Here is a 23,270-nt window from a genome sequence, read left to right as displayed (position 1 = left end):
GTCACGTGTGATATAAAAATAAAAGCCTAAAATACATCCACTCATATATTCTTTTTATTGACTGGTTATATTTTAACAGGAGTTTATTTTGTAAAATGAAAAATCGGGGGCAGCCAATTTTTAAATTAGATAAATTATAGGAATTAAAATTTTTAATTTTTCCTATATACTACTTTAATTACAAAGTTTTCATAAATATAAAATCTCAATTAACTTTACCTCACCAATTTATAATTTATTTTTCTAAAATATCTTTATTGATTGATTTTATTAAAAAAGAGGCTCCCAATTAAAGAGTAATTTTAATGCACATGATTAAAGAATTTACTTTAAAAAAAGCAAGACATATTTGTTACAAATAATTAAATTAATTAATTTTCTTATTATCTACAAATTAGTTATCTAATTCTTATATTAAGAATTGAATGTAGTATATACTTTATATTTTTTTTATTGATGATTATTGATCCTTGATTTTGTGTCTAATAGTTAATAACATTTTTCTAGGCTGTTTTATTGAAAAATTTGATTCCCTAGAAGCCCTACCCAATAGGGAGTAAAATTAATAATATAGTACTGATGTTCATGGGTCACCTACTTACCCTTGGATCACATGGAAGGCCAACAATTAAGTACCATTTGATTTGTTTGCTTGCAAAAGATCTTCCAAATAATATAAAGGTGCCATGTAAGATTCCGCTTACTAGACACCTTTGTTCCGTAGCTTAACCTTATCACTTCTTACTCGTCTTATTATTGTCTTCAATCATATGTAATTACTCTCTTCAGTATTAAGTATAAGTATTACAAAACTAATTTATAAACATTGAGTAAGTCAGTTAAGTTACTTGTTTGTAAAAAAAAAAATATGTTAATTTTTCTATAATATTCTTTTGAATAATTTACAACAGAAACTACCCTATATAGAAAACGTTCTTTTGTCCAAGGCCTTTTTGCTTGATGGCGTAGGATGCGCTCTTACAACATGAAGAATCGAGGTTTGAACCTGCTAAGCAAGCAGTAGCTTGCCAATTAAAAAAAAACTTTCCTTTAATATGGATGATCAATGTTTAATAGGAAATAATTTGACTATAATTTGAAAGATAAAGTGAATTAAGATATTAGAGCTAATAAGACTCCCAACTAGCAGCTAAGATTCAAGGGAAAATAATCCCTCATGCAGGCTAAGGTAAATTTCTGTCTTTATTGATCAAGGCTGAAAACTTCAAATGGAGTACACTTATTGTTTCTCAAACCAGTGAGGCCTCAACTTGCAAACATCACACACCGGAAAACATATCTGAATTTAAACAAGAGGCAGATTCAGTAAGAAACAGTGGGAGGTCTACTCTATATTACGACTTCACTTGTACTGCTGCTGGAAGTTTTGGTGAATCAGAAGCTGAGCACCTTCAACCAACTTTCTCACAACTTCAGCAGCAGGCAGGATTTCCCTTATGAGACCAACACCTTGCCCAGCATACATAGCCATGCTTTCCAGGTCCCCTGTAGTTGACATGTTTGGCACTGTTCCCGCAAATCGACGAATCTCTTTCTCCTGTTCGATAGAAAAATGTGGGATTATGCAGAATAGTGCAGTTACAGAAACACTACATAGAATATAGTTTTCATGCTAGAAATTCGTAGCATCAAACAAAGTGTGATTCTCCAACATTCAAATAACATGTAAAATCTATGCTGGTGGAATAGGCCATTCACTCCAACATAATAAGCAAGCCTAGGCTTTAGACAGAAAGTCATATTCATTTGTAACACATGTTAAATTCGTCATCTAGCTTTTGTCTTCCCTCAATTTTAGAACAAGCTGTTGCTTATATGAAGATAAAACGAGGGCTGATCTTGGTCTTGGAAATTGGACCACTACCCGACCTTCAAACATAGGCTGAAATCGAGGTGGGTGAACTTGGTACTCAATAATAAATTAGGCTTTAGCTCAATCCCAACTTAGACCAACCAAGAAAAAGAACTCATAGACTCTAGGATGGAAACAAGAAAAGAAATTGAATTTTCATAAGAAGATTCTGAAAACTCATCAGACTTTTAAAAATCAATTTTAAGATTTAGGAATATTTTATTTTAATTATTGTAATATGTGAGCTATTGTTGTCTTTTAGCAATTATTATTAGGGAAAATCGTTGAAAAATTCCCATCAAAAAAATTTATTGCCCAGAGGTACCTAAAAACTCAGGTTTTTGACTGAATGAAAATCTTTTTCAACTATGTACAACATATTATCATTTATGTGCAAATGTCTTTCATTTTATATGTAATTAAATATACGTTGCATACTACTGAAAAAAAATTCCACTTGAAATTTTATATGTGCCTTTGGCTAATAAATTTTGTAATGAGTGATTTTTCAGCAATTTTTTCTTATTATTATCTTTTTGAATATTTAAAATTAATTTTAGAATTTCTAGAATATTCTCATCTTTAATTTCTAAGGCCAGACTAAAGTTTATAAATAATCGTTAACACATGTTATTTTGTCCGCTTTACTTTGAATGAGAATTAACCAACAAATTTCATTTACTTCTTTCATGCCATGTTGGGGGGGGAGGTAAAAAAGTATTCTGGTAAAAGGTGCCATTTTGCAATTAACTTAAGGTAACTATTTTGACGAATGGGTGCAGGTGACTCCCATATTCTTTTCTCTTTTTGTGACTCCCATATTCTTTTCTCTTTTTGCAGACCATTTTTTGTTCTAAAGGTCATCCAGAGTTCTCCTTCAAAAAATGTTGGTGGCAACTCTATTTGTTCTTATTTTGCGTTTTGAAAGCTGAAATTCAGGCCCCACAGTATCTTATATTAATCAAAAGTTCTAATTCATTTTCATCATTTCTTTAAATAAGGGCACTAAAGTTATTTTTCATCTTCAAATCACTTTGCTTTTTTCTCATTTTTCACTCAATTCTATGTACCAAATGAGTGCAAAGCATCAATTAATACATGCTAAACGCCCTCACGTACATGCTATTGAAATATGCATAAGCTTTATCCCCTGCGCCCCCCCCCCCAAAAAAAAAAAACCAAAGAAATATGCATAAGCTGGAACCTTACCAATCCATTAATCTTTGAATGGCCAATGATGGGCTGGTTGGCTTCATTTTCATGGGGTGGAAGGGATCTCCAATCGCTGAAGAAAGCTGTCACCAGCACACGCTGAGGTGCGCTCGGCCATCTCGCCCGGCCAAATACATCAGTGTACTCAGTTTCATCAAGCTCAACCAATTTCCTCTTGTATGTAGGGTGAGCATTGCTTTCCCTAGTGGCTAGAAACCTGAAAACAAGATTCTTCAAGTATAAATACACAAGGGATATAAGGCAGAAATGAGTCAGATTTTAACCGAGTATGTCATTCAAGCAAAGTAGTAATGGGGGGGGGGGGGGCAGTCCTATTGTTCAAATCCTCGTCAGCTAAAATTAGTCTTGATTCTATCATGACTGATACAAAGCTTTTCTCCAACTCATGAACTTAGCTGATACTGATACAATGCTATAAGACAGCATGCAATTTTTCTGACCCAGCAGTTCAATATGTGCTGTGATTTATCATTTACGAATGTTGGTAAGATCCTTCTATTTAGTAGCAACTTAGGATAAGGGTAAGATGCAGATAAGAAAAGGCTTAAGTGGATAACTAGGCACATAGAGATGAGAATGCGCATAGAGAATCATTGGTCACAGATGATAAAGAGTATAAAAAAATTACAAAACAGAAAACATTCTGGATAGATATCTAGATAAAATTTATATTTCAAATCTTGTTAACATACAGCTATCACTGTTCTTCTAGGAAAATGATTTTGGAAAGATTATAAACCGATAGGGTCATTCGGCTGAGAACTCAGTCAATCTATTGAAGAATAAATTAAAGCATTTCCTTTTGCTCTAGTGTTGTCCCCAGCCAACCTATAGAGATCTTAAGTTAAACAGGCACAATGTGAATTCATTATCAGACCTCGCAAGGAACAATGTCTGATTTTATATTCTGCGGTTAGCCTTAAAAAATTACTATATAGGAACCTTTCCCTCAACACCTGTTGAATATGCTAAGAGATACCTGCTGGAATATAAGAACACTTTCCTTAAATATGTTTCTAGTAAAATATAATATATCTAACCTAGTTCCTAGACAGACGCCTTGGGCACCAAGTGCCAGAGCAGCAACATATCCTCGTGCATCCACAATTCCTCCTGCTGCAATAACAGGTATGTCTCTGTCTCCAACAAGATCAACCACCCGAGGCACCAGTGCTATTAAAGATTCCTGGAATTAGATGCAGAACATGAAAGCAACAATATCACTCAGCAGCTGTATTAAACATGTACTGACATACGTCAGTGCTTAAAAATACTATTAGCTATCACTCATATGCAGCCGCGTTAAATAGTTGCTGGGAGAATAATGAGACTAGATTCTCCCTTGAAGTACAACAGAGATGGATCCACTGTAGTTATAATTGATTGTATACAATACAGTTGAAGAGAAAGAGGAATAGATGTAAAGAGAAAAGTTGAGTCTTATACATATTTAATTTCTACTCCTATTTATTATTCTTTCTCTGATTATTTGGCCATGTGATGACAGTTTGAGTAATAGATACTAAAAATACTTGAAGACTAGCTCTGAGAGTCAGAGTTATTGCTAGTAAAAACGATCTTCATTTCAATAATAATTAAAGCTGTAGAGAGATTGAACTAGAGAGGCACGATACTAAGCAGATCATGAAGGCTCCCAGAAAATTTTAGAGCAGAAATTACAAGAACTGCTTGTTGAATCGTATTCAATTACAGGCCTTATTTTATACCAGCTATCGTACTTATTGTTACGGTAAGCTAACAACAAACTTATATATGAGCACTGAAGTAAATAACCAATGGTCGTGAAGTTGTTCACACTCTAGAATTAGGATAAGGTTGCACACCTGACCAATGACATGACCACCAGCTTCCCTTCCTTGTACAATTATCCCATCCACACCTGCTTCAATTGCCTTTTTTGCTCCTGCTACAGTCCCAACCTCCAATAGGATCACAAGTGACAGATCAGATTCTAATATCAGTAAAAGCTAAGCAACCACAAAGTATGCAATAGAAAACTACAATCAGAAAGCAGCATGCCTGACCCAAAAAACACAATCTTTCATTTAATCTAAATCACAGGTCTCCAAAATTACCCAGTTTCTTGCTCCACTTTTCACTTTCCAGTTTATTTCATACATTTTTCAATTTATTTTAAAGGGAAAGGGAAATTAGAGGGCATCCAACTCAAAGATCATCGATATGTTAGAATGCCATTTGAACATCACAAGGAATATTAACCTTGAAAAATCTTGTCCTAGTTGAGGGGGAACAAATTGTCCTTGCATTTTCCACACAAGGACAATACAAAGTTCCATGCTCTTAATTCTGCTCGGATATTAACCATAATTTGGAACTTTTGAAGTATATAATTTGTAAAACTTCACATATTTCACAGAATTCAAATCCAATAATATTGAACCAAGTTAACATGATATAAACATGAATACCAATTTCTCATACCACTTCCAAGTAGCATTTGCATATAGGACGTATCATTGATACAGATGGAATTAATTACTTACTTGGGGAACAATCTTGACCCCAGCTGAATGAACCTTAATAACCAATTCCCTTGAACATTCACCCCAATAAACTTGTAAGACCGCAACTTTTTCTTCCAAAATGACTTTCAAGTTCTCCTCGTGGGGAAATGCCAGAACAACACCAACCCCAAACGGTTTGTCAGTTAAGGTCCTAGTTTTCTTTATGAGCTCCCTCAAGTAATCCGGCGATTCCTGATGGAGAAATTCCGATCAAACATAACAAATTGCAACATTCACGTCAAAGATACAGTACGAATCCAAGCCAGAGGGGGGGGGGAGAGCATTTTTCTTCTGTTCCTTCTTCTTTTCCTGGATTCTGAATGACACTCAGAGATATACAAACGAAGTTCGTTCTATTGCAGATTCAAGATTACAATGCAATCATTACAAGGGGGAAAAGCAATAGTTTCAGCAGCATCTCATGCCGTCACTAATTTTTGGAAGCTTAAGTCTAGAACGGCCTGCCAGTCTGATAACCAGATGATTGGTGCAGTCAATTTTTGAAATAATAAATAAAACGATAGCGTCATGGGGAAAACTCAAGGTGAATTGATCACTCTATATTAAAACTGGAAAGCACGTAACAATGATGGTATGTTCGAAACCAGTGAAGAAGCAGTGATTATTTTCAGCGAAAAACGGAAAACAATTTTTTTTTTTTTTAAAATAGAGGGATAGCATACCCAATCAGGGGCTCTGAGAAATCCGAGAGCACCGGCGTTGGCGACGGCGGCGACAAGATGCGGACCAGAGATATCGGGGCCCAAAGGAGCCTGAACTATGCCGTAATCGAAACCTAAAATTCCTCTCCAAGCCATGAAATGGGAGCTTAATAGGTGGAAATCCAAGAGGGATGTGAGAAAGAGAGGGGGAAGCAGACATGATTTATATAAAGGCAGGCATAGTTCTGTTGTGATCAGCGTAAGCAATCAGGTATGTGTTCTTGTCAGAATCCTCCTGAGCTCAACATCAATCATTTCACCGTAAATTCATTTTTTCCAAAGCAGACGAAGTTGCATGCCGCATTCATACTGACTGACTATTCCATTATATTATTGCGCGCACTAGGACTGGCCTGCCCACGAGCCGCCGCTATTTACATCCTCCCTCACTCTTCCCCCTGTACATACTTGCATATGGTCATAAGCTGGTATGATGTTTAACATAGAGACACATTTAACTTAATTTTATTAAATTAAAAAAAATTGAGTAAGTTAATTAATTATAATAAATATGATATATTTTTTTATAAAATACGTTAGTATCAATAACGGTAATTTACAAAAATTGATAAATATAAAAAATAAATATTATATTTAAAATTAAAATCAATTTTATAATTAGATTTTATATTAAGCGACAGTATTTTTTATAAAAATCAAAATGATATTAGTAATAGAGTATAAAAAAAATAACACAAGGACAATAATTTAGAGAATCGAGGAACCCCCAAAAAAAAAAAAGAAACTTTGAAAAAGAAATGGTGTCTTGGAGGACGATTTGAATTGTTTACTTCCAAGTTCCAAATACATTTTACAAGTCTTAAAAAAATTCTTTTAATTTCATTTTTCTTGATAAGGAAACAATTTTATTTAAAACAAAGTAAAAAGATGCATATTATGGGGTTTCAATTTTAGAACCTAAGCAGAGACCAATTGAAGCTCAAGCTGTTACTAAGACTAACCAAAAACCAAACAGACTCAATAGAAACATAATAACCCTAATGTTCAACCCATACGAACATTAAAGATATAATAATAGATTTATGGGAGTAATTACAAACATATTGTGGGGACTTGTTCTTGCTTGTGAGTCAGAAAGTAGATTCATGAACTGAAACGTGGTAAGCACATGTATTTTTTTTGTTGAAAATAATCATTTTCAAGATACTGTTGAGTACTAAATGTATACATCTCGGGATTTAAGCCTTAATTCATTATATTGTGAGAAATTAACCACATTCCGCTAAACCTAGTCTTATTGGTAAATGAAGCGTTCTGTAGGCAAAGAAGCAGGAAAACCAAAATCAAACTCATCCCCATCACGAGGTGATTTTTCGTTTTTAAAAAAACAATATAATATTGAACATATAAACAAGGGAAATCAAATACAACAACAACCTTAGACATTAATGAATACCTGGGCCCATCAAATTATTTTGAGTGTACAAGTACAACTTTTGTTGCCAACCTATCGCTATCCATAACAATCCATTGCACTTTGTTCATCAAAGGAAGATCGCACTCTGCAGATAATTAAGGGGTTTTATTCATGAAAATTGGAATATGTGATACCATTTATTATTATTATTTTTAATTATTAATGAGCCTTTTTTTTCACTTGGCGTTTGATGGGAGTTATAAACATAAATGCAAAATCTGCATATGCGTAAGCCAAATCAAGTAGCATATAGAAATAAATCAAATATAGAACATCCCAGAATAAGGAATTGAATTGAATAGTTAATATGTAAAACAAAAATCCTAATTATATCAACTACTTTTTTTATCCAATTAAATTGGACGCATTTAATTGCTCTCGGTGATTGTATGGATTATACATCTTGATTTTTTTTTTTCCTTTAGCTAAAACATAGATATCCTCTTATTAGAGACAATCCTAATCGAGGCACTGTCGGGTATTAAATATGAGTACATATCCTAATAGGGATTCAAATCTTGATTCATTATATTGTGAGGGATTAGCCTCTTCTACTAGACTCAACAACTCCTGTTGGTGATTATACATCTTGATTAGATTCATGTACCTATTGCATATGGAAGGGAAGATCCACGTTGAGGTCAGAGTTTGGACAAATATGGGCCTTTATTTTAATTGGGCTCAGATGTCCTCTTTCTAAAACGGCCCAATCATACAATTCGTCTGCCATGTCCTAACTCTATCTGGGCCAATCTCTCTTTTCCAGCCATGAAGAGGCCCAATAAAAAACTCAACGGCTCTTCATATTCTTCTTTTAAAAAATTAAAACATAAATCAAATTTTCTTTTCTAATATTAGCTGGTTTTTGTAAATTAACCACATTAAACATAAATAATGTAAAACCCTGTGCCGAAAATTTTTTTTTATACAAAAATTGAGTTACATCATATCAAAGTTTAATCAAGTTTAAATTTACAGGAACTGAATTACATCTGGTCAAAATTTAATGACCAAGTTTTAATTAAGTCAAAACTATATGAATTAAATAATTAATTTTTCTCAAAGTAAAAATTTTCTTTAAAAAAGGTTAGAAAGCAAGAGCGACATTATGTGGGTGACTTCTTCAAATTAAAGGTTAAAAATGAAACTGAAAAGTAAAATTAAAGAATCACATTAAAGTAAAATAAAGCAAAACGGATTAGAGATAGATTATATTAAGGAACAACGTGCCTTACTACCCAAACTAAAGGGAGAGCAAGCTGTTTTGCAATGTTGGTGGTGGAGCAAGCAAGCAAACAATAATCACATCTAAATAATGAATACGTGAAGATAAGGTTCTTGTTATTTTAATCCTAATTACGAGTCAAAGATAAAGCTTTCATTAATTATAGTTGGGTCCGCCAATAGTCTTAATTAATAATTAAAGTTCAAATATTATACTACCTCTGGTCCTTAATATAAAGCTCGGTTGACTTTTATTTTGGTCCTAAATATAAGACTCTAATCACTTTGTCTATCACATTTATCTGTTTTTTTGAAGTAGTTTTTATAATGATGATAGTTCTAGTCAATACACTTGATTGGTAAGGATATTTTAGAAAAAACAACACATTCTTATTACAAATAAATAACTTAATTAGTTTACTTAATATACTCAAATTAGTTAACTGACTCTTATATTAAGGATATGGGGTAGTACATTATTGCCAATCCATCTATCCAGAAGTAGCCAACTTGACAAACTTGTTAAATACTCGTCCGTTTCTTTTTGTGTCTTTCTTCAGGATTTTATTAGGTAGATTAAGAAGTAAAATTAATACATTAAAAATGATAGTAATTGATGTTGTTTTTGGCCAAAAATTATGTTATTTTTAAAAAATTATATGCTCTTTATAATGTCTATTTTTCCGTGATTAAACTTAGTGAAGTTAAGTACAGTAATTAATGCCCCCATCAAGTGAAATATAATAAGAATTATATATCACTTCTAGAAATATCTTCTAATAAGTAAGTATTTGTTGAAAAAAATAAGTATTAGTTTTCATAAGTTACCCTGCTAATTATTTGCATTAAGAAATAATTCCATAGCTGAAAAGCCTCATCCAACATGTGCAATCAATAAAAATAATTTGAAAAAAAATTATAAATTTGAGAGATAAAACAAATTAACATCCTACACTTAAAATCAAAATAAAGTCCTCAGTTTCTTTGCTTGATATCAATATTCAATAGGAAAAATGACCCAAATAAATGAGTTAAAAATTGCAATATTTAAATTCAAACACTTAAGAGGTCAAAATCTCATGAAAGGAAGTGATATTTGATCTGATATTTTGCAAATATGGTCAAATGGCTAAAATACTCTTGTATCATATTTTTTTTTAAAAAAAGTTATCAAACTTATCATTATCCGTACATTTCTTATCATTGGTTATTCAACACTTGTTATTGTCAATTTATAGTTTATTAATAAATAACTTGTTATTGTGAAAACATTTCTCATCATTGTTGTTTAACACTTATCATTACTAGTTTATAACTTATTAATAAACTTTTTGATACAAGAGCAATTTTGTCATTTAATTACATTTGCATAAATTATTTCCTTCCCTAAAATTTTGAAGTCTTAAGTGCTTAAATTAAAATATTACAATTTTTAATTTTTTTTATATCATTTTCCCTATTCAATATTAGATGTCTTGTATAGGCGTGTATATAAACGTTAAACATTAATTGGCATGTCAATAGTTAAAGTTCAATAATCTTAGCTGTTGTTATGGTGTACTAAAGTGAGATCTGATGTGTGTGTGCGTAGTTCCCAAGAGACTAAAATGTCTAAAGAAGTATGCCACTTTGTGTATGACTTTGAATTCAGCTCCTCAATAATGTATAGAAGAAGCCAATTTGGAAGTCAATATATGGGTCCTTTCTTACGTTCAATAATTCATTTCACTTTGAACTCTCAACTTTATTCCGCAACTTGCTCTTTTTACTTTATTAAGCTGCTTCCTAGAAAGATCACAACCCATGGAATTCCAAATCATCTTCAACATTAATTAATACTGAAAAACAAAAAAAAAAGTAATATTTAGGTTCACATGATTTTGACTCAGTAAACTCACTCATTAAAATTGCACGCAGTATAACTCAATTCTTATAATTTTTATGTTAAAACTTAGTTTTTAAACTTTAACTCACTACAACTTAGTTTCTCTGTATATGATTCTGATCATTTAAAACTTCAGTTCTAAAGTTATGAAACATAAAATTTTATTTTTTTAAAAATGTAGAAACCAACTTTGAGATGGTTAAGTTATAAAGACCGATGAGTTGCACCGAATCAATGTTAGAGACTGAATTATAATTGAGTTGAGCATAAAAGGATAAATGAGTTAGTTTTCTCATTAATATTTCATTAGTGTGTTGTTGTGACTAGGTGAGGTTATAAAATAGAGATAATGTTTCCTCATAATCAACATATATATCTATTCTAGGATTTCTGGCTTGACGAACGTGCACGGCCACTTGCTCATCTTGGATTAATCTAATCAAAAAGCTTGATTAAATTATATGACTAACTGGATATTAGTGAGTGCTAGAGGCTGTTTTTTTAATTTTAAATTAATTGGACATAACAAGACAGATTTCATTTAGCCATCAAAACAGGCTGGATATCGAATGTGTGGTACCCTATGGAGTCTAATTATTTATGGGATGATATATGAATTAATTAATTCTGATGTTTCATTATCAATATCCTGATTTGATCCTTTCAACGTATATGCATTTAAAGTTTATTCGATGAGTTCTTCTGGAAAAATATAAAGTACAACATTTTTTTGAGAAAAATGTACAATCATTTTGAATAATGTTTAAATATTTTTGTACAGTATCACACATTTGGGGTAAAAAAGTTTAAGTGAGACTTGTTAAATTCTGTCACTTCTCTTTATTATTCTTTTTTCTCAAGGCCAAAAAAAAAAACACATCATTTACACAGATAAATATTTTTTGATTCTATCGATCATTAAATTTAATATGTAAAGATATTAATTCACATGCTATAAATATTAGGGATTTTAATAATCTTTCTTTAAAAAGGGGGAAAAAAAGGAGTTCAGACCGATTTTAATTGTCCAAGTCAACTTTTTAACCATTGATTTAATCAAATTTCCACTAAATTTTTTAACTAATTAATTTCTTCTGCCAATCTTGACCGGAATTTCCATCACACAGCTTCTTGTTTGTTGATAAGTCATCATTAATTAAGATTTGTTTGGATTTATTATCTGTGGGGTTATAAGTCGGGGCCATGTTTGACATTAATCAATTACTCCTTCTCGATTTTTAAACATAAAGTACATTTTAGTGTCTTAATTAGGCTCTAAATATAAAGTTCAATTCGCGCTTGTATTTCATATTAATTATTTCTTTTTAATAATATTTTTGTTTATTAGGATATTCTAATCTTTACGCGTAAAACTTTAATCATTAAATTCTAAGAGTATTTTTTAAAAAGCATCACAAAGGGAGATTTGTTATAAAATTTCAAAAAATAAACATGATTATTAAAAGGGAGAATGACAAAAAAACTGAAAATTACTAAATCCCAAATCAGGTTTATTAATAATACTTTATTTAACGTTGATAATATTGAATTTACAAATAACAAAATTTTTTGTTAGTATTTTTTATTTAACATTTACAAATTTTTAACTTTTTTTATCATTTTTTTCTTATTAAAAATTCCAATGACAAATTTCAACATATGAAATGACAACTTTTTACTTATTATTGAGGTTTTTTGTGGTTGTTTTTTTTCTCTTGAGACCTCATATTAATTCTCCTTTATTTTAATTTTTTTTAGATTCTACTCATTAATTACTCTAAAAAAGTCTTATCATCTAGTAAACTAAGAAGGAGACTAAATAATATTTTCTTTTCGTTTTTTGTCCTTTTGCTCTTATTGAAGTTACGAGCAATCATGATCATCACCGCCAATCCACTATGAACCAATATTAATGATACCTTTTTTCCCCCCATATTAGATTATTTAATATAATATAATATTGTCTTTTCACTTCGACTATGCGCTTCTGTTATTTTTTAATGACCCTGAACTATTATGTTTTTCCATCACATGGCATGAAGTTTCAAAAACTTCAAAAAAAAAAAAAAGAATCAACTTAGAAGGTAAACTTTTAGAAGTGCTTGTTAAAATCATCCCAAAAAAACAATTGTAACGTTATGTTTCTATTTACAAGTCACTTGTAATTTAAACCCTTACCTTTTTGCCCCTATTAAAGGAAGGGTATTTTAAAAAAATACTCTTTTATATTTTACCTCGCCTATTTTAATTAATAGGATAAAATTGAAAAAAAGCTTACTAATTATTTTACAAGTGATTTATATTTAGAAACAAACTTTTTTTCCCTATAAGTGACTTAGAAATAGCTAATAGAGTGATAAGGTAGAGTTATATAAATAAGACGTTTTAAAGAAAACATAGTTTACAAGAATAGTGGGTACTTAGCTTCATGATTCTTGCCACAAATTTTTTATTTAAAAATTTCAGATATAATATTTATCTTTTTCTAAATTATAGGCGTCATTAATAATTGGCTCAAAGTGTTCACACCGAACCAGCTGGCTATGCCTTAATTTCCTACTAAGTACGTAGCTGTTATAATCCATAGCTTTCATTTTCATGCATGCTTGAGTCACATTCCGAGGCTGAAGTTTTGATCTAATAATATCAATATTGTTTACTCTTTTTTTTTGGTGAAGTAATATTGTTTACTTTTGATTGGCAACAAATATGCTATGGAAAAAAAAATTAACTTATCAATAATGATACAAACTAGACGTATACAGGTAGTTCTACGAAATAAAGTCTTTAATAAATTTGTTCATCTTTTCTGTACAAACATGGAAGCTCCCCTACAATTAATGTAGGACAGGAAAAGAGAAAGACAGAATAGAGGGGGAAGAGACATATAGAAACAAGTGAAGAGGGAAGATCTAACAAATAGAGGAAAGAGAAAAAGCCTCATTGTTACATATTCAATTCATCAAAAGGCGTTTACAAGATGAAACGTAATGAGTTATCATAAGCTCAACTCTAATACTTGAAATTAAAGAGGAAACATTCTAGAATCCTAAAATTAAATACAAATAAAAATTCATGATAAAATATAACAATAAATTAAACGATGTTTTCCATCAACAAGAAATATTTTTAAAAAAATCAACGTACATTTTTACCAATAACTAAATTAATTAATTTTTTTAATATTTATAAATTAGTTACCTATCTTATATAGTTAAGACCAAGAAGAGCACCAAATATTGAAATAATTTAGGGAGAATTATAATGAGGTCTCAAGGAAGGAAAATAATTACTAAAAAGTCCTAATAACAATTTAAACAGCCCACAATGATAAGTTTCAGAGTAAAAAATGACAATTTCTGAAACTTATTTTGTCATTTCGTAATTATTTTCTTTCTTTAGAACCTCATTGTAATTCTCCTAATAATTTATTAGTTGAGATATTATATAGCATAACAAACACATATGGCTGGAAGACACTTCAAAATTTTAAAATACACCTAAAATAAATTAATTAAAGGGATGGGGGTCCAATGTGTTGCTAATTATTTATGCTTGTTTTAGGTAAATAAAGTAGCTCAGAGCATGCAAGTTAATTAAAGGTTGATTCATGATTATAGTTCTTAATCATTGTCTTCTTTTTTAACTAAAAATGATTCTTAACACTATAAAACATGATTCTATATATAAACAATTTTGCGGTTTGCAATAAAATCATAAAGAAATTGGATGTGCTTGTTTCTTTTAGAGTATTGGAATGAGCATATTCGACGCTCATGCATGAACGTTGTCTTTTTAGGTTAAAATACTACCATATATAATTAAGAAAACATTTTATCCACCCACTCTGCAAATCATATAAAGTTTTAATACAATATATATACATATATATATATCTCACAAAGTGACGTTTCCTGTTGGCTTTAGATGTTAATTAAACACTTCACCTTTATTTTGTGTGTGTGTGTGTGATGATGATGATGATGATGCCTTAGAAAGATAAAGGGAAAATTACACTCAGGTCCCATAAAGCACAATTAATATAAAAAAGATCTCTCGAAATCGTAAAATGATTCTGAAGTCCCCAGGGACCTGTGTGTAATTAATTCTAATTGTGAAATTACCTACTTATCCCTGTTAATTTTATTGCAGCAATTCGTTTACAATCTCAACAGTGGCTGTTAACAACCCGAGAAGATGTGATTGACAACCTCGGCAGTGCTCATGACAACTCACTCTGTGGAATGCCAAGGGCGTTGTTGAGGTTGTTAACCACCTCTTCTCGGGTTGTTAATAGCCACTGTTGAGGTTGTAAATAGGTTCTAATTTTATTGCAGCAATTCGTTTACAATCTCAACAGTGGCTGTTAACAACCCAAGAAGACATGATTGACAACCTCGGCAGTGCTCATGACAACTCACTCTGTGGAATGCCAGGGGCGTTGTTGAGGTTGTTAACCACCTCTTCTCGGGTTGTTAACAGCCACTGTTGAGGTTGTAAATAGGTTCAAATTAACAGGGGTAACTATGTAATTTCACAATTAGAATTAATTACACACAAGTCCCTGGGGATTTCAGAATCATTTTGCGATTTCGAGGGACCTTTTGATATTAATTGTGCTCTGTGGGACCTGAGTGTAATTTTTCCAAAGATAAAATATGTTTTAATTTCTACAATTATTTATTATTGAGAATCTATCTTAATGGAATTTTCTCTTTCATTTTTATATACAAACCTATAATGGCAGAATCGATGACACCATGACAATCTAATTTTTTTTTTGGGCCAAACAATCAAATAGCAATTGAATTGATGCTTTTTGTGTGTGGTTATTTTAAGTTTGATTTCTTTGAAGAACATCCTAAAAATAAAATCCCTTAATGCATTAATTTTATATAAGATTAAATTATTTGTCTTTCATTTTAGGTGAGATTAAGACATAAAAGATCTTAAAGATATTAATTTATATAAATAATATAAAACTTATACCAAATTGCGTTATCCGCCGTTTTTCATGTAATGCCATTTATTTATTTATTTTTCAATTTTTCATCTGATACATGAAAAAAATATGCATGAAAATAACATAAATACGTTGAATTTGTATTGAGTGAAAATTATTAAGTTATTCACTAAGAAAATCGTTTCTTTCATGCTTTAGTCCTTTGTACCAAATCATTAGAAAACAAAATTAGTGCTGAATAGTCAATTACTCTTCCGATCCTTATTATAAGACCCAATTTGACTTTTTATTTGGTCCTAATTATAAGACCCAATCCATTTTCTCTCTTATATTTATGCATTTTTTTTCCAAGATAATCCTTCTAATAATAATAGTTTTAGCCAATATACTTAATTAGCAAGGATATTTTAAGAATAACAACACTTATTATTATACTACCTCCGGTCCTTAATATAAGACCCCGTTTGACTTTTTGTTTGGTCCTAATTATAAGACCCCAATCCATTTTGTCTCTTATATTTATGCATTTTTTTCCAAGATTGTCCTTCTAATAATGATAGTTCTATCTAATACACTTAATTAACAAGGATATTTTGGGAATGACAACACTTATTTATTACAAATAACTAACTTAACTTACTTCCTTAATCTCCTCAAATAAGTCAACTGGGTCTTATAATTAGGACCGGAGGTAGTAAATAACCAACTTAACTTACTTCCTTAATCTCCTCAAATAAGTCAATTGGGTCTTATAATTAGGACCGGAGGAGTATTTTGCTAGTAAAATGTAAATACATAATTAAAGCAAGGCTATTCAAGGATAACTTTTAATTCATAAGAGTGATAAGTGAAAAACAGTTTTAACATATGCGTGAAAAACACGAATATAAAAATTATTGACGTCTATACAACACCATGGTGAGAAAATTGGCAAACTTGTAATTAACTTAAGTTATTTCAATGCTTATCACCATCTATTCAAAAATCTTTCAACAAGGTGCACGACAAAAGTATTTTTATTGTACTAACTATAAACAGTGTCTATCTAACTTTTGCTGACTTCGAAAAAGAAAAGAGGGCAACAAATTAAACAAATTTAATGTTTTACAAAAAAAAAAGCAATAAAAAAACGATTCAATGAGATAATTAAGTGTCTAGATATCACTTAACTAAGAGAAAACAAATATAAGAAAAATATGGAAATTAAAAAACACAAATATTCTGAAAATTCATTTTAAAAAAATTCAACAGCTGTAGGTGCTCTGTTACTCAAAATTTGATTCATTGTATAAAATATAATAAACAAGCTTTCATTTTTTCTTTATTATACTAAATATAATATGAGCAATGCTATATGGTAGTTAATAATGCTGGATTTTCAAGAGGACAATAAGATCATAAAGTTGAGATAACAAAAATGAGGATGTTGATCAATGAGATTGATAAATGTATGGCCATACAATTAAAAATGAGATTCTTAATGAACATTATAAGGAAGAGTTGCGCGTTACATCCATTACAGAAAAAAATGATAAAAAAAGAAAAATAGTTTTAGGTGGTTCATATTTGCACAAAGAAGGCTATTTAGAGATGCCGGTGAAGAGCATAGATCGGATAACATGGATTCCTCTGGAAAGATGTTCATGAAAACCGAAGAGAACAATAAACAAAAAGTTATTAAATCAGACGTTTTAGTTAATAATATATCCAGAGTTTTTGTTATTGATAGAACACAATGACAGCATGCTATTCATGTAACCGACCTTATCTAATTGGATAAGTGTTCTTGTTGCTATTGCCGTATTAAATATAATATCAACTGAATCAAACATACATCTCCGAAATTAGATTTTGAAGCCGACGAAGACTTAGTTGGGCAAGGCGTGTTGCAGCTGTAAAAAGAGTAGGTGAAGGGACGAATAATTAAGAGGGAATTTAAGTTTGCCTAATGGTCCCCCAATTTGCATTTAAATGAGAAACACGCATAGGCCTCACAACTATATATATCTCTATCATCACCACGCATGCATACAAGGCCATCTCATGATGAAAATGACACTATTTATTATATATATTACCCAACAAATTTGGAAATATACAAATTTCTACTTAATTATAAGACAACCAACTATAATGGTCCCTGCATACATCTGACAGGAAACTTGAAATAAATTAATTACCTTGTACGTTTATGCTTTTATGACTAATAGCCTGTATTATATGCGTCGGGTCTAATTTATAAGTTACTTTCAGTATGTTTCAGTATGGTTAAAAATATTTTGTTCTAAATATATATTCATTTATTGATTAGATTAGTTATGACCATGACGACTAGAAGCACGAAAGTTGGGGATGATATGAGTTTGTTGTTCTAATTTATAAAAGCAATCGATAAATTATATACTTACGTTTGATAATATTAAATGCTTCATCCTCCTAGCAATGATTGGAATGCCATGCATGAACGTAGCCACAATTAATATGTGCACGCTTGGTACATAAGTTGACTCATTCTTTTTCATTATTCAAAAGTTAGGCGACCAATAAATGTCCTCGCTTTCATTTCATTCATTATATTCTTCATAAAAAAGAAGGAAAATAAGGTATTTTAATATCCCGTGGATTTTGGATTTCAATGGAGGCAATAGTAAGTATTGTGATTAATGAGGAGGGTGAATACTTCAAAGTTAATATATACTCCCTCCGTTTTTTATTATAAGAGACGAATAACCGAATTACGTTGATAAAAAAAACAGTTAAAATTAGTTAAGAACAATTAATATGTAAAAAGTATAATTTTTTTCCCAAAAATGCCCTCATTAATAAGGAGAGAGAGCATGAGAGAGAACAATAGTAAATTCTTAAAAGAAAGAGAAGTGGAAAGGAGAGAGAGTGTGAGTTGGAGACAATAATATGGGTAAAATAGGAAATCAACACAAAAAAGTAGAGACAACTTTTAAGTGTCTCTTATATTTAGGAACATGCTATAAGCATCAAATGTCTCTTATAATAAGGAACGGAGGGAGTATATATATATATGGAAATTGTTCGAAATTAGATTAGATTAAAGAAAGCAAAATAGGGTAAGCAAGTCAATTATTGTTATAGCTAGAAAGAGAGAAATTAAAATTGTTATATTCAAATATGAGTATAGTAAAAGTATATTAAAAAGCATAGATATAATATGAAATCGATGAAGTATGGTTGTTCGGGTTCTAGGTCTCTACCTATATCTGCTTCCAACGATCTTGTAATTTTTTTTAAAAACAATTTTACTAATATATACATAGTGATTAAATAGCTTACTATTTATAGAACTCTTTCCATTTATGCATGTAAGTCACTTTTAAATAATTTAAATCAACTATGGAAATTTTTCAAAATTAGTTGATGTTTTTAAACCGTTCAGAACTACTGATCTTATAAAAATTCTAATCCCGTCTTAATTATCTCTCTTAATACATGTTACCTCCTGTCTTTAATATAAAATCTTATTTAACTTTTATTTTAGTCATAAATATAAGATCCTAATCCACTTTGTCTCTAATATTTATACATTTTTTTTTAAAGTAGTCTTTCTAATAATAATATGTATAGCCAATACAATTGATTAGAAAGGATATTTTAGGAAAGAAAAAACTTATTTATTACAAATAACTAACTTAACTTTTTTTTAATTTCTTCAAATTAGTCAACTAGTTCTTATAATTAGAACCGGAGATAGTATTTACCATCTTAATTCTGGAATATATCATAAAGAGGGGAAAACTTGAAAAAATAATAATGATGATGTTGTCTAAATTTTGTAAATTAGTGACTTGTGTTTCAAAAGAGAGGCAGAGATCAGAGAAAATACTGGTTACATTTACTTATTATTTTGAGTACAGTTGTTTAGAGTAATCTGTTTTGTTAAGTTATTGGATGTAGTTAACTTCCTGTAAAGTTCAATTACAATTTTTTAATAACTATATAATAAATATGTTATATTATTGACTAATTATTCATCAGATTTATACGTTAATGGGTGTAGATGAGAGTACATACTTGTAGTTATCTTTTTACCATCCACGTTAATGAAATTTCTTAAACCTTGACAAAATGGATTACTTGAAGCTTACGAGAGGCTTCTTCATTCTCAACCCGTGAGCTTTTCTTTCACCGATTTCCATTAGGTAATGGATAATTTATTTTTACAGTTTCACCTTGATTTATTTTACTTCCTTTCTAGATATAAGAAATATATATAACTAACTTTAAAATATTAAAAAATTATTCAAATTAGTTAGTTATAGAAAAAATGTACGTCAGTTTTCCTAATGATGAAATATTTCTTTAATACATGAAATCAGTAAGAAGAATTTATGGAAATTTTTTATAAATTTAATAAATAAAGTAAATTAAACATTACGTTTCATGTTAAAAACAATATTTTTACTGGCTTTTGTATTTAAAATTAAATTTGGAAGATTTGTTTTCTCCACCTAAAGGAAAAGGAAACAAAAAATGAAGGGAAATGGAAGGGAGGAATAAATAATGTAGTGGGTTTGCTAGAGGCAAGTGGGGGCGTAAAACCGAACAAAACAAATATGTCATTAATGGTCGGACACACCTACTTTTGAATTTTTCTACACTCTTATCATTATCCTCCAACTTTTACTCACTTCAAACCTCTGCCTTCTTTTTAGGACTTTTTGGCTCCTTCCTTGTCTTGTTTCTATTACTGCTAATAATAGGTTATAGCACAGTGACCAGGTCATTATTGTACGCACATCATATTTGGCCTATCAATAATTTTGGATTGTTTTGATTTCAAATATAAAATTTCAATTTAATTCATATTTTTTATACTATTTTTATTGGTTGCATATATTAAAAAGTTTTTTTATTTAAGTGAGTAATTTCGAATGCAGGTTGTTAAAATTGGTATTCTAGAAAAACTAGCATATTTTTGCCAATAACTCGCTTATGGAATTTTTCTAATCTTTCCACATTAGTTATTTAACTCTTAACTCTTTCTCTCTTCGGTCCTTAATATATAACCCAATTATTAAGTTGGTTTTGGTCTTAAATATAAAATCTATTTATTATATTATCAATTTCTCTAAAATACCCCTATGGATACTCTCTCAACCATAATTAAGTAGAAGAGAGAGAATGGATATTAAGAAAGATGATTATGGTGTTTTAAGAAAAATATGTCACTTTTCTTATAATTAACTAACTTACCTAACTTCCTTAATCTAATCAAATTAGTTAAACGGGTCTTATATTAAGGACTTGAGGAGTATTTAAGATTGGATAGAGTTGGTAAAAGCATAAATTAATATCAAACCTTGTGTATTTTTGCACTAGTTGATCTATCCCGCTCTTGCAATATGGCTAAGCAACTTGGGGTGATTGGAAACACCAAAAAACAGTTTAAAAAAGTGTTTTTACGTATTTTGAAATAAAACTCTTTTTTAAAAAGTGAATCCAAATACTCTCTAAATGATATTATCAAAATTAAAATTAATATATTTATTAAAACAATTATATATGAGTGCATCAGTTACCTTGAACATGAGAAATTCAATTCGATGAGTTTCGTTCTCAGAGACTTTTTTTTTGGAAAATTTGCGATTTACCCTTTGATAATAACAAAAAATTCGGTAATAAACTTGCCTAAACAGCAATGGATATATATTAATTAGGTTTTCCATTTATATATATTAATTAGGTTTTAAGAAAGTAGCATTTTATTTATTTTATTTCTTTACGTAAGGGATAACATAGGATATGCAGTGAGCTACGTGCGAATAAAATGGGAAAATTAAAGAGGGGGTGGGAGGGGGGTCCCTCCTGAGCAGGGCAGGAGTCCTTAGTGGGATTTTAGGTTCACTGGGTTTTTTAGTAGTCGGCACCGTCCCCTTCAGCTGGGCCACTCCCCAGTCCCCACTCAATTCTGTTCCTCCTTGCTCACTTTTATTCCATTTACGCGTCCCTTCCTATTATTCTATCTTTTCCTTTTCCTTGGGAAAAAAATTAAAATGAGGTGAGCAAAATTAAGGTGGACTATAGAGTTCAAAAAATATTTATAAAAGTATTTATAAATTATAATTACAAATTACTATCTAATAATAAGTGGCCATCGTAAGGTAAAAAATTAACTTATTAATAGGTTTCATCATATTCAAAATGCATCGTGATTTGTTGACATGTAAATGAGATATATAAGTAATTACTCTCTCTGGTACTTATTATAAACTTTAAATAACTAACTCACGAATATCAAATAATTAGTTAAAAATGATGAAATAAAATATGTGACAAAATATGATAAGAGAGAAATAATTAAAGACACTATTAAAAAATATATTAAATGTTAAGACAAATTAAAATTAAATCTTATAAAATAGATTATAGTACTTCTCAAATTTAAAACTCATGAATAGGACCAGAAGGAGTATATATTTTTGTTTAGCAGGAAATCATCTTAATGATGACGCTAATATCTATGCTTAAATGACATTCTAAACTCAAATTTGATGTCAATATGCTTACGTGTTGCATAAACAATACCATGATTTTGGGCATCACCCCCATACCTTTTTTGGTGTTTATCTTTTTCATTTTGAGATTTCATAGTAATTGTTCAGGTTAATATAATTTTTTATTCTTAAAATTTGTTTCAAACACGTGGTTTTAATCTTTAAAATTTAGTTTGTCTTAAAATATTAGTCTTCAGAGATATAACAGTATTAAAATTTGTTGAAATATCATACGCAATGTTAAAATAATGGTAGGAATTCATTAGATGATATTTAATTGGATCTTGTATAGATAACAAGAACAATTATACAGAAAAAAAAAAACAGTTTTCAAAAGGTAAACAATTCTTTAAGCGAACAACAAACAAGAAAAAAAGGTTTAAACAATTGTGTTTTGAAGGTGTTTTTTTTTTTCCTTCCCTTTGTTATCCACACACAAAATCCAGTTGGATACTACTATCTCCAGTCCTTAATATAAGATCTCGATTAATTTTTATTTTGATCCTAATTATAAGATTCAAATATATTTTGTCTCCTTTATTTGTGCTTTTTTTTTTTAAAAATAGTCCCTCTAATAATAGAAGTTCTAGCCAATAAACTTGTTAACAAGGATATTTTAAGAAAGAAAATACCTGTTTATTACAAATAACTAACTTAACTTATTTTTTAATTTCTTCAAATTAATCAACTAGCTCTTAAAATTAGGACCGGAGGTAGTATTTAGTGAGTTTATATCACCAATTTAATATTATTTACAACGTTTCAGCTGATTTTAATACTGTTATATCTTCAAAAACTAATATTTTAAAACAAATTAAATTTTATTCTATGGATTTAAAATTTGAGCACCAAAATTAAA

The 23,270-nt window shown here is 30.1% G+C and overlaps 1 protein-coding gene across 1 annotated transcript; it reads right to left on the bottom strand.

Annotated features, from left to right (window-relative positions):
• Positions 1 to 1,151: 1,151 nt before the first annotated feature.
• LOC114738270 (probable nitronate monooxygenase) lies at positions 1,152 to 6,692 on the bottom strand. Its single transcript, XM_028926310.1, has 6 exons — positions 6,336 to 6,692; positions 5,632 to 5,844; positions 4,951 to 5,046; positions 4,147 to 4,292; positions 3,083 to 3,302; positions 1,152 to 1,558 (listed from the first exon to the last, which is right to left on the bottom strand). The coding sequence occupies exons 1-6, from the start codon at positions 6,468 to 6,470 to the stop codon at positions 1,364 to 1,366; spliced, it is 1,005 nt and encodes a 334-aa protein (XP_028782143.1). The 5' UTR covers positions 6,471 to 6,692; the 3' UTR covers positions 1,152 to 1,363.
• Positions 6,693 to 23,270: the final 16,578 nt, after the last annotated feature.

This window comes from Neltuma alba, unplaced genomic scaffold, assembly GCF_004799145.2.
Source record: "Neltuma alba isolate B1F8T4 unplaced genomic scaffold, ASM479914v2 tig00013568_pilon, whole genome shotgun sequence".
NCBI classification, from domain to species: domain Eukaryota; kingdom Viridiplantae; phylum Streptophyta; class Magnoliopsida; order Fabales; family Fabaceae; genus Neltuma; species Neltuma alba.
Note: the sequence above shows the minus strand (reverse complement) of the source record. Positions and strands in the feature narration are given on the sequence as shown.

What these genes read in the sequence shown, in the direction of transcription:
- LOC114738270 (XM_028926310.1), bottom strand. Translation starts at nt 6,470, where the DNA reads ATGGCTTGGAGAGGAATTTTAGGTTTCGATTACGGCATAGTTCAGGCT. An exon ending in GGGTCAAGATTGTTCCCCAA is followed by an intron (nt 5,047 to 5,631) that starts GTAAGTAATTAA and finishes ATCCTATTGGAG; the next exon opens with GTTGGGACTGTAGCAGGAGC. An exon ending in ATTCAAAGATTAATGGATTG is followed by an intron (nt 1,559 to 3,082) that starts GTAAGGTTCCAG and finishes TCTATCGAACAG; the next exon opens with GAGAAAGAGATTCGTCGATT.